Source organism: Sycon ciliatum, chromosome 1, assembly GCF_964019385.1.
Source record: "Sycon ciliatum chromosome 1, ocSycCili1.1, whole genome shotgun sequence".
In the NCBI taxonomy this organism is placed as follows: domain Eukaryota; kingdom Metazoa; phylum Porifera; class Calcarea; order Leucosolenida; family Sycettidae; genus Sycon; species Sycon ciliatum.
In genome coordinates, this window is record NC_088643.1 from 52,515,237 (window position 1) to 52,528,446 (window position 13,210).

General features: G+C 46.7%; 1 protein-coding gene across 1 annotated transcript; it reads right to left on the bottom strand.

Annotated features, from left to right (window-relative positions):
• Positions 1 to 224: 224 nt before the first annotated feature.
• LOC135830985 (zinc finger and SCAN domain-containing protein 31-like) lies at positions 225 to 9,612 on the bottom strand. The gene is made up of 3 exons (XM_065343228.1): positions 9,282 to 9,612; positions 5,039 to 5,321; positions 225 to 2,173 (listed from the first exon to the last, which is right to left on the bottom strand). Exons 2-3 carry the CDS (start codon positions 5,305 to 5,307, stop codon positions 1,132 to 1,134), a joined length of 1,311 nt encoding a protein of 436 aa, XP_065199300.1. The 5' UTR covers positions 5,308 to 5,321; positions 9,282 to 9,612; the 3' UTR covers positions 225 to 1,131.
• Between the last annotated feature and the right edge of the window lie 3,598 nt (positions 9,613 to 13,210).

The following is a 13,210-nucleotide window of genomic DNA, read 5'->3' on the forward strand; positions in this document are numbered from 1 at the left end:
ACACACTCACACACACCAGGCGCGTGCGCCGGTGCCTTTCAGGGGGGGGGGGGGTTCGGGGGCTTCCCGCGGGGAATTTTTTCAAAAAATGAAGCAAAATCCTGGATTTTGAGCGAAAAAAGGGGGGGTGCAGGGCACCCAGGAACCCATTCGGGGCACGCGCCTGAACACACACACACATACACACACACACATACACACACATGTCCACATGCTCACGGTCAATTCTGCCATCGTGAGTCCCATTCCGGAGGGATATGAGAATAATTACTCGTATTGCAATTTAAATCAGATATGCCCATTTGACGACAAATGGTTTGGAAGAAGAAGCTCTGTAGTGTGCATGTACATGTATGTACACATACATTGTATCGCAAGCCGACTATGCATGCATATACATACATGCAGTGTGCTTTAATTAAGTCTTAGAACAGCCACAGGAGGAATGCATGGCTACGTACATAATAAGAAGGTGATCCGGTTTTTGGTTTCGACTTTCACGGGTGTTGCACAATCAGCAGGACAACCTAGGGATGGTACTGACTATAATCAGCATATACATGATTTCATACATATGTACACAAACCAGAGAGAGTGTTGATAGCGGGTGACAGTTATAATCCATAATCAGTATAATTTAACATGTACAAACATTACACAGCAATGAAGCAAACAAATCTCTTTCCACTGTTACTCGGAGAGTCGTGTGAAAACACTCATCAGACAGCATTATAATATTATTATCTATATTTATACCAGTACATGACATTGTACTTGTATGGGGTTTTGCCTTTAAAAAATCAAAGAAGTTAGGTTGTTGATAGTGGGGGGGGGGGGGTGTTGTGTTAGGATGACATCAAAAGCTATTGCAGTTTAGGCACACACACACACACACACACACACACACACACACACACACACACACACACACACACACACACACACACATACCGAATACAGCGCTGTGCACCCTGGCTAGCGCCAGATGCTACTATGCTACTATATTTTGCATTCTTTGGGAATAATCTCACCTAAACCTCAATTCCTGGCGCTGTTATCTCCTGATTTGGTTCTCCTGCCGACATTGTCGTTGTTGAACTGGAGATGCTGGTGCAATAGTGCAGTGCCTGTTCAGTTGGATCCATTGTCAGGTTTGGCTGGCTTCTCAACATTCTCCTTAGGCGGCTTGTGGGTATCCATGTGGCGGTTGCGATTGCCGGACTGTGAGAATGCCTGTTCACAGCCCGGCTTTTTGCACTTGTATGGCTTTTCGCCTGTGTGTATTCTCTTGTGCTTGGTCAGTGTCGACGTGTCAGTAAACCTCAAGTTGCACTTGTTGCATTGATAAGGCTTCTCCCCGGTGTGTGTCCGCGTGTGGTTTTTGAGAGACGAGGACTGCGAGAAGCGTTTGCTGCACCTTTTGCACTGGTACGGTTTCTCCTTTGTGTGCGTGCGCGTGTGCGCAGTTAGATTAGTGCGCTGTTTGAAGGCCTGTCCACACTCTTCGCAACGAAACGGCATCTCCCCAGTGTGCACCGCCATGTGTGTCTTGAGCGACGAGGGCTTTGCGAAGCTCTTGTTGCATTCCGGGCACACTGGTTTGGCTTTGGCGGGCTTTGCAGGTTCTGTCATTGACGGCTGCTGCCCAAGTAAGGCACTCTGTGGGAGTGGCTTGCTGAGGTCGTGGTGACTTTGTGGCATTTCTGGAAAGTTCGGGATATGTGATGGCTGGTGTTGTTGTTGTTGTGGTTGTTGTTGCTGTTGTGGTTGTTGTTGTTGTTGTTGTTGTTGCAGTAGTATTTGTTGTAGTAGTTGTTGTTGTTGCAGTAGTTGTTGTTGTTGCAGTTGTTCTTGGTGTTGTTGTGGTAGTCGTAGGGCCTGTGATCGTGATGGCTCATAGCTATGAGGTAGATACCCAAAACTACCCTGAGCTGATCCTGGATTCACAATGCGGACTCCTGCATCACCCAGAATGCTGTTGGCAAAGCGCTCGGCCAGCTGTTGGTTAGCCTGAAGAAACGGCGGATTTTTGGGGTTGGAGAATGCTGACAGTGCGCTGTGTGCTTGTCCCTGTGGAACTAAACCGTTGTGAGTGAAGGTGCTTGCCGCTGCTCCACTCAACCGACTGGTGGGTTGGCTCTCAAACGAAAATACGTTTGGCCTGGCTGCATTGCTGTACATGGCAAAATACACAAGTCAGTAAACCAACATAATTTAAAGGGCATAACGATATTTCAGCTGCAGCGCTTCATGGGGAACTAGCCCTTTGGTGAGAGAAAAAACCTCCAACAAAAGCAACCAATCTTGAAGAATGTATCCAAAGCATACATAAGCTTCTCACGATCAGTATTTGTTCGCCTATAGCACTTGTATTCATTGTTGATACCCACTATTTTTCACTTTTATTATAACTGAGTCGGCAGGACGACAGCAAACCTTTGACCTTGGCCTTTGACGCCCATCGTCGGAAGTGATAATAGCAATGCTACAGCAGAAGCCATAGCAACTTGTTATCGGATTTCACCCGTATTCAACAGCTACCAAGGCTAAAGAATTGACCGCCACTATTCAGCCTGGTCTACACCGTGCAGCTAAATGTATTTGAAGTGGTTTTGGTGGCCAGTGAATCCCTACTGTTTGGTCTCTTTCATCCTTTTTTCCACCCACACATCACACCACGTACTCCCAGGAGGATAAAAGAAAAATCAGGAGGAGACTGAGAAAGAGAAGAAAGGCGGGTGTGACCAGAATCGTCAGGGACTAAACGCCTAACCTCTCGATTAGAAATCGACTTTTGATTGCTTTTTGGAGAAAATAGACTTCAGAAATATTATTGGAAAATCATTGAATGAACTCGGATGGAGAGCCAAGGACCTTCCCCTATTATGTTATTTCTATAACTTAGAACCTTCCAAGTTGGAAGGCTGTTGGAGTGCACATCCAAGATGTGCTAGAGCTGTTAGCCAGTTAGTTGTAGAACGTCAGTACCGTCGGTCAGTGTTGTGCAATGTAATCGCATGAGCTGATTTTTTAGTAACTGGTGGTGTTAGTGGACATTATAGTGTAACTTGTAGTTCCTTGGTCCTTTTTACTTTTTATGGAAAATCATTGCATAGGGATTGCAAAAATATTCTCAAAAACTGAGCGGTTAACTCGGATGGAGAGCCATGGATTAATTTATAGCAAAGAAAAGGACCAGGTAAGTACAAGTTACGCTAAAATGTCCACTAACACCCTGAGCAGTTATTTGACAATCAGCTCATCCGCTGACACGGCACAACACTGATCGACGATTCTGACGTTCTACAACTAACTTCCAATCAGCTCTAGCATGTCCTGGATGCGCCCTCCAACAGCCTTCCAACTTGGGAGGTTCTACGTTTTAGGAATAACATAGGAAGGGAAGGTGCAAGCAGCCAAGACAAAGCACAATTTTCAGACTGAAAGTCTCAGCTGTGAAGGATGTTGGGGGGTGTACATGGAAATGTATGTCGATGACAATACTAGCAAGGCACTCGGACAATACGGTCAAACCGCGATACAAGGACGCAAAGCAAAATACCACAAAACTTGTGTGGCTCTAAAGATTCGAAGATCAATTTGAGGGGAAGCTAAGCAAACAAGAATCATGCAAAAGTCAGTAGGTCAGTGTTGTGCAACGTTATCACATGATCTATTCAAGTAGCTGGTAGTGGGTGTAAGTGGACATTCTAGAGTAACGTGTAGTCTTCCTGGTACTTTTTCTTTGCTATAAAAAAACTGATACTTCGAAGTAGTTTGACCCGTTTATGGCCAAATCTGGAAGTTAATATTTTTTCAATGGACTGGTATCATAACAATAAAGAGAAAAGAGGAAACCCGACAACCGACAAAGCATCTGCATAACTACAAAGAGCACTACTCTTCCTCACATTGAAACTAGAAAACTGCATGTCACTCATACCAGCTAGCCATGCAGGTAAGCGTCACTGGCATGCAAAGTTGCAAACAAACGCATGCTATGATGTAATGCTATGATGTAATGCTCATTCCTGTCAACCAGTCAAGTGAACATGAAGGAGAATGTTTACAAACAAGGAAGAGTAGCACACGTCACACTAGGTGTCACTCTAGATTGACCACTGCATTATCTCTCTCTCTCTATCTCTATCTCTCTCTCTCTCTCTCTCTCTCTCTCTCTCTCTCTCTCTCTCTCTCTCTAACTCTCTCTCTCTCTATCTCTCTCTCTCTTTCTCTTTCTCCCTGTCTCTCTTTCTTTCTTTCACTCTGTCTCTATCTCTTTCTGTCTCTCTGTCTCTCTGTCTGTCTCTCTGTATGTCTCTGTCTCACTCCCTCTCTGTCTCTGTCTCACTCCCTCTTTGTCTCTCACTCACTTTCTCTCTCTCTCTCCCTCCCTCCCTCCCTCCTCCCTCTCTCTCTCTCTCTCTCTCTCTCTCTCTCTCTCTCTCTCTCTCTCTCTCTCTCTCTCTCTCTCTCTCTCTATCTATCTATCTATCTCTATCTCTCTCTCTTTCTTTCTTTCTTTCTTTCTCTCTGTCTCTGTCTCTCTCTCTGTCTCTCTCACACTCTCTCTCTGTCTCTCTCTCACTCACACTTTACCTCTCTCTCACTCTCTCTCCCTCTCTGTCTGTCCGTCTGTCTGACTTTCTGTCTGTCTGCCTGCCTGTCTGTCTGTCTGTCTGTCTGTCTCTCTCTCTCCCTTTGTCTCCCCCCTCTCTCTATCTATCTATCTATTTCTCTCCCTCTCTCTCTCTCTCTCTCTCTCTCTCTCTCTCTCTCTCTCTCTCTCTCTCTCTCTCTCTCTCTCTCTCTCTATCTATCTATCTATCTCTGTCTCTGTCTATCTATCTATCTATCTATCTATCTATTTATCTCTCTCTCTCTCTCTCTCTCTCTCTCTCTCTCTCTCTCTCTCCCTCCCTCTCTGTCTATCTCTGTCTCTCTCTCTGTCTCTCTGTCTCTCTCTCTCTGTCTCTCTCTCTCTCTGTCTCTCTCTCTCTCCAAGGCCAAATAGCCAACTAACGGCCTTTGCACTTACCCAGCTGAGATGTGTGATTGTGCATTGGCGCTGGAAGGAGGGGATGGTTGCATATGTTGAATTCCCAGCCAGCCATGTGACGCCGGACTTGTATCGGGGAAGCCAGCTATAGGGTGATGATCAATCTCAGGCAGGATCGGTGGGAGTTGCGTTATCGGCGACGTTGTCAGTCCGACGGATTCCCGTGAAGGCCCCCTCGTGAAGACCGGCTCCAGGAGATCACTATTACTACCAGTTCTACTGGTGCTGGGGTCTTCCACAGGGCGCATGTTGTTGCAGGCACCTGTAGGTGAAAACATTGTGACAGATCGATAGAGACAGCTTGATATAGTGGTTGTGTACAGTGCAGTACGGGCTACACAGCAGAAACATACCAAAGCACTGTAACGAGAAGCCTATGTTGACTTGTCCAAGCTGGTGATTATTTTTATTTTATTTTTATTATTCCATCAGCACCCGGCAGAACCCTGGACATTGGCACCAACCGGGCTAGCATCCAGTAACCAAAGGTGGGACCATGCATCATATGGATGCTAAATTATGGTAGGTAAACAACAGAGAGAAGCACACGACACTTCTTTAAACACCGATCGTAAGAAACACGAGAGAGTTCGTAGGAAAACAGGACCGAAACAACTCTACCACACACCGACAAGCAGTACAAATGAAGGGCTTTACACAGGATCCAAGGAGGGATTTCTTTTGTAATTCTGCCACAGAGCAGTAACTGGTAAGAACCAATGGTGTCAAGGCAACTGTTTGGAAACAGTACAACCAACTACCACAGGAACAATCGGAGTGTCAACTTGCCATAGCCGAAACCGCGCTAGCAAGAAGTTGATGCTTGTCACATTTCTCAACTTCCTTTTCAGCAAATTGCGGATCACCAGGTACAACAATGTCAATGATCAGGGCCTTCTTGGCAGGTCGATCAATTAGAAGAGTATCAGGCCATCAGTGCCCAATAAAGCGATCGTCCTGGGTGGTGAAATCCCACGGAATCTTGATCTTCTCATCCTGCTGAGAGATGTTGACATCTGAAGTATCTCTAGCTTCAGGCATCACGAGGAGCAGTTGCCTGATCACCCACATCAGACCACAGTATCAGGATAACGACCGGGTGGTGCATGCCCTGGCACACCATTCCTGCCGAGCATGACTCCCCTTACAGATTAGGTGGAGCCCTATACACTGCTGTTCGTTTTTTGCGCGTGCATTGTTCTCCATATACATGGATGTGTATTTATTGAGCCACCACTCCAGTTGATCGCATGAGTTTCGAATTGCCACTCTTGCTTTTGATCAGCCAAGACCTATCGCTCAAGGTAGTGTGTGCAGTAAGATGTCAACCTTTCCCCCAGTAGCGCCAGGGTACTAGCTTGTCATCCTATACCCGTCACCTTCCCTAATGGCCAGCTCATCCGTGGGCACCTATTCAAATCCTGCTGCTACCCAGGGCCTGAAGCTGAAAAAATGGCTTTCTTTAGATCAACCCCACCTCCCTCCCACGTGGCAAAGTTTCACCACACAATTTCTCTTTTAAAGTGGATCACGGGCCCTTTCTTCCTCTCATTGCAAACTCTTGTAAGCATTATGGTGTCCCAGTAGGCCTCCCAGTTTCTGGTTTGACTTGCATGTTCTCCAGGGAATCACCCCCGAATGGCACCGCGGCAAGAGCAGTTTTCTCTGCCTGCGACTCCTTTTCCCCCAGCACCTGCAGCTCTGTCCTTTACAATCACACTGCGCCACTGACCAAGTTAGGCTGTGTTTACATGAGGCGTATCTCGCGCCAGGTTGAACAGCACTGCACATGCAAATTTCGCGCAAACGGATTCACTTGACCATACAGGACTCTAAAAGTGGACTTTTGGCGGCATATCAGTATTTGACCCGGGTCAACTGTCTTCATGTAAACGCTCGCCTATTTTGTCTATCGTACAGACTTTCAACCCGGGCTGAACTCGACCCGGGTTGAAATTTCTCATGTAAACACAGCCTTAGTACATGTGTAGTCACAGTGTGGCATGCCCAATGAACTGTGCCATGTGCGGCAAGTTGCTTTTGAACCCGTCATTCCCAATGAACTGTGCCATGTGCGCCTTTGCTTTTAAACCCGTCGTGCCCAATGAACTGTGCCATGTGCGGCAAGTTGCTTTTGAACCCGTCGTGCCAGTAGTACATCATCACCATGCCGCTGGCCACTGGGGTTGCAGTACAGGTACGCATTCTGTCCAGCTGCACGCGAGTGCAGACGCATATGCTGCCACCCCACATGGCCCAGTTCAAACCATCTCTTCCCGTAGGCGTACTTACGCTGCCAACTCTTTTACATTTTCAACTATCTTCTTCTCTCTTTGGCGATCCAAGTGATCCCGAGGTTTTGTTGGAAACACCACAATCCATGTCAAGCCAAATTGTCCCAACAAGTTCCATCCATGTCCTCCCGATCTCAAAGTGAACAGGATTGGTATGATCCAGCAACTTCCAGGTAATCTCACACCACACTCGGACTCAGCCTTGCCACGACAGGTCCCGGAACGTCGGCAACAAGCGAATCATTCGAATTCATCATCGTGTCAATCAAACAGGTCTCTGGCAGGAAGTCATCCACCATCACCCTTAACCATCAGGCCAGGAACTGGGACAGTCTCTTCGTACCTCACACTGTTACTCTAATGCAGGCAGAATGGGAACAAGGTCAAACCTAGTCGAAGCACAGCGCTTTTTCTGGCTTCCTGGCGGTGGTGGAACAAGACCTGCACAAAGATTCCTGAGGGTACTGCGGGCACATAAACTTCTACATAGTTGCTGTCTGATGATCGGTTAAAATCGTGAAACTCAGAATTACAGCAGAAACGCTTTGGATTCCTCTCAAGTGTCTGTAAGCTTCTACATATACAGCTCAGAGCATCCATTTTTTCTTTCGGAATATTCTGCAGACTCAACGAATTCCTTTTCTTTCATTTATAAAATTAATGCGGATGGTCCATTTGCCTTTATACCATTGGGCCTAGTTCCCGTTGAAAATTAAAAAATTTAATACTAGGGGCCTTGCGCAGCACAGCTGCTGAGTTGCACACACATAGCATGTCACTATGGTCAGCACGGTGTCCTAGCCAGTGAGTAGTTATTTCACTACTCCCTGGTCCTGGCTATCAAACACAGACTCAGTTCACACCTCGCCACAAAGGTCGGGGGGGGGGCACTACTGTCGACTGTCGTGGGCATGGAAATACAGTCCATTGACAGCCCCCGCGCCCTCAGCGCCCTGGGGGCCGCTAGATGTGCGACCGGATTTCCATGTCCACGACAGTAGCACTCAGCCTACACCGGCTCAACATTCTAAAGCAGCCATTCGAGGGAACTTCTGCGCGCCGCCACGTCCGCAGACTGGATCGGGGCTCGGCGTTCAAAACAGCCGCTTCTCTCCTACGAGGAGGCCGAGCAAAGCCGGATTCCCCACGCGTTTCCCTCGTATTCATCAACATGATCAAAGCCCGTCACCGTAACCAGTTGACTCAGAAAGAGACGCTAGAAAAATACGTCAGTACTACTACTAGTAGCTGATAACTTGACAGGACTGGATGTTATTTATTGGCACACGCCTAGTCTTCTTTGGCTGATTGGTGTGTCCTGCTTCGACCTGACAGTCGCTTCAAAATCAAGGTAAGGATTACCTCTGCTGACCCCGACGTCCACCGCTTCACTTGTATACGAGCGTAATGCACACAAATAGACACCACTGTTTCTAACGCTTTCACTCGCGAGTTTCGACCACTTTCAAATCGCAGGACGCCGCTTGCTGGACGATAACGGATAAGGACGTGCTGGTCGAGTGAAGACAATATACCCAGTCTCTCGAAAGGCATGCTACAGTACACAGGTACAGAGCCGCTGAGATTGAGTGGCCATAATATTATTATTATATTCATCGTCATCACACCCAACGCTAGTACTACTAGTGGCTTGAGATACTTCGTGAAGCCATGAGAAGGCCAGTGAACTGGCACTCGAATGGCTTGCCAGCCCGTGTCCTACACGCCGATAAACCCAGATAGCAGATCACCCAAAGCATGTGCGCTCGCACTGAACGCTTATTACTACAACCTGGCACTGCAAGCGCAAACAGGCATCACGTTTGCTGGGACGACAGCTATGTCAGCTTGCGGAAAAGTGAAGCACCCAAAGCCTGAAGGATCAAACGACAAAGAAGCCACACTTCCACTAGAAAAAATTCACTCACCTCGACAGGCTCAGTAGTTGACTTGCGATGAAAGTTAACAGCAACGCAGCGGTGAAGAGGTCAAATAGGACAGTAAAGGAATCACCAAAACGGAAAGTGGTTACATCAAAGACACAGTTTTGTTCTGCCAGTATTCAGTTAGAAAATGACAACCGGTAAGGTGTAAGGTCTTCGCAAGGAGAGGAAACTACAAAACTGCACGGCTGCCGTCGTATCTCCCACTGGATGGCGAAGGTCGAGTTCGTGCCCTAATATCGTTATCACCACCACCACCACCAGGCACCACCCTGGCCGAGGACAATAATATGCTGGCTGGTGGTCTGCAATGTAATGACGTTTCGCTAGCTACACAGTACACGGCCTACAGAGTACAGACAGTACAAAAGTACACGTAGGACAGATCTACACTGCACTACACTGCACTAGAGTTCTACAATGCTTCATCTGGCTGGAGTCTACACGGGACGCAATGCACGCGCGAGTGCAAGGGCCTACATAGTCCTTGTAGTTGTACTTTTTGTAGCCTGTAGGCTTGTACTGTAGGTCTATGTAGCTAGCGCCCAAGCTTCTACACGTAGATCTACTACTAGTACTACAACTCCTGGCACAAACGCGAACACACACCGTGTACACACACACACACACACACACACACACACACACACACACACACACACACGAACGCACACACGCACACATCATGCTGAAGCGGTGCACAAGGTCAAGGGGGTGGATGTGGCCCATCCCCATGATCCCAGCCCATGCCCAGTCTACGTTAGTACTAACTATGTAGCCCTAGACTAGTACTAGAGGCTAGACGTCTTCTCGTGCCTGTCAAGCTCGTCTCAGTCTCTCACTCTCAGTCTCACCAGCAGGCAGCAGCAATGACTTGGACTGTACGATCATGCAGGTAGACTGATGAGGGTGTAGTACTCAGTAGTCGGTAGTGCCAGCAGCCAGAGACACATAACAGCGCCATAGGTATTATTATGGTCTTCAGTGAAAATGTGCACAGTGCAGGCTCAGTACACCGTACTGGAGCTCACACACGTATGAATCTTTGAAACTTCCAATCGGCTCTCAAAGGGTTCTAAAAGATCTCTATGAGTGACAAGTGCACGTTGTGTTTCGAAAGGCAATCTTCTCCCTGTGCCTTACCGCCGACCCCCACGGAGTTTATGCGGCGCGAACAGCGACCGTTCAAGTGGGGCACACCATGATTATGTTGGAGACTTCTAACGTGTTATTTACTTTCATTTTTGCTAGGATAGCTGCTGCAGAGTACATTAGTTGTATTGTGCATGGTACCACCTTTGCGTCATAACGCCATTATGATCACTGAAATGGTCGGCATTACGTGTGTGACCATGAAGAGGACACGAACTGGCGCTCGTCACTCACAACTCAAACTCAAAGTCAACCCATTCAAAAAAAATTTTTAAACCCTTTCCCGGCGTTCGACTCAGGATCATAAGTGAATACAATGACATGTACGTGGTCTGTGTCTGTGCATGCACGCACCTACTGTATAATTATTATGCCGCTGTCTGAGGATTCCTCAAATGCGGTGTTTGCGTAGACCCTGCCACACACGCATGTGCTATATAGCCTACAAAAAGTACAATGTACAAACTACATGTACATTGTATAAGCACAAGAGAACCCCTCAACAGCACGCTGCACTCTTGGCTAATCCTTAGTCTTAGATACATCATTTTTTAAGATACTAGTACAGTCAATCATGCACTACTACTAGTACTAGTAGTAGTAGATCAATGCTGCCAGTAACACTGACGGATACCAAGGCACTGCAGTGCTACCGCTTGGATTTACCTCACCATGACCATGGCCTCTGACACGACTGAGAAGTCTCCTCCGCCATGGTCGCATAGCACAATCTGGTGTTGGCGACCAGCTGCAATGACTGCGGTCTACCAATACCAGTACAGTCAGTATCGCCTATAGCGTTGGTGTTTGATTTTGAGCATTTTATCACTATAAGCGATATAATTATTACTATGACCGATACTGCATGCAATGTATGCGAGTGGGGTGTCAAACGACTCAGCGCGCCGTGCACATACGCACTACATACATGGACAATGTCATGTACATGTAGCTGGCTGTAGCTCCTGACACACAAAATCAGCATTTCCTCACGATGGAGGCATATTTTGGAAACTTGTACGAGCAAAACTCACCAAACAACACTCACTGGACAAGTTCTTCACGAAGAAGTAACACCCTGTTCTCCTCTAACATCGCTTGATTTTACATCAATCACTATAACCGATGCAAAAAATAATGTAACAAAGGTCTTTTGAAATAAGAATTTGATCACTATAGCCTAGGCGATATAATTACTATAGACGATTATTACTATACGCGGTAACTGTGTATACTTAGTTATGGCAAGTGAAAATGAATTTGAGAAGTTGATCACTATATCCGGTATATCACTATATCCGGTATATCACTATAGCCGCCAACCTTATAGGCGATAGTGACTGTACTGCTACTAATTATTATTATTTTATTATTATTATTATGAATGACCGTAACAATATACGTGTAGTACTTAATCTTTATTGTTCAATCCACAAAATGTGGTACAGAAAGTGAAGAACCAGTTGAGGTAAATAGTAGTGATGCAACACAATTAACATACTGGTGTTTTCTTCGAACGAATATTCCCTCGAATATTGCTTTGGCGAACGAACGAATATTCTATAATATTCTTCTGAAGTGGTTCAGTCACTTCAATCAATCAAAGCTAACAGTCATATCGTCAACAGAGAACGTGCCCATCCACTGGTGAAAGAGCAAATTTGACCTAAGAATAAACTTCACAGTTCTCAGAACATAATGTCCTCCCTCTCAACCGCTACACTGCAGAGGAGATCATGGTCGGAGCTGCACAATACAGCAACGCAGCCAAATATTCGAGTAATAGAGTACTCGAATGCTACTGGTTGTGTTCGAATATTCTTTCTGGTGTCGGTATTCTAGAATATTCCTTTGCATCACTTACTAAATACTAAATAGCCATTGACATTGTAAATATGAAGAAAAGGTTATTATACCATGCCAGCCGGTAACATACATGTTCGATTACCTCCAACACCACACACACACTTACGCACACACACACACTCACGCACACACTCACGCACACACACTCACTCACACACACATGCACACGCACAACATATCTTCCTTATTGGCCATGGGCCATCGTGGAAATAAAGAATAATAATAATAATAACATTGTCCTATGCCGTTGCACTATAGATCATGTCTACTGCAGGCCATGTCTCTGATCCGGGCTACAGTGCGCACGGATTCCTTTCGTTTTCTAAACATAATAATTTGCTGGAAGGTCGCGCATAGTGCTGTCTACAATTTGTACTAGACGGAGCTCTCATGTGGATTGCGTAGCCGGACTGTCTGCGCCAGTCGCTCGGCCCAGGTGGTTTAACCGGGACAGCAGCAACCAACGCCTCAACCTTTCCAGTACGTTCTCGCGGATACTGCAGAGCCATCGTGTGAAGGAACAGCAGGAGCAACCAGGGTTTATGGACAAATGGCGTTAGACGGATTGGTCTAGTGGTTAGCTAGCTTTGCAGCAAACACTACGGCTCGTACTGGACTTGAACTACCCCTGTATCTACTTCCTACAGTGTTCGAGCCATGCAGTAGACGACTGGCCCTGATTGTGTTCTACTTCGGCTACTGTTCTCATGTATTTGCTGGCCAGGTAGTAGAGCTGAGCCCGTAACAGATCAACTCAGCCGATAGGCTCAAGCTGCGAAATGACCGCTGCAGTTCCGCCATACTTCGTCGTTGACGCGTTGGGTGCGCCAGATGAACTGGCCGCGCCTCTCAAGTCTTATTGGCTGCTCCGCAGCGCGGTGTAGATCTAGATGACA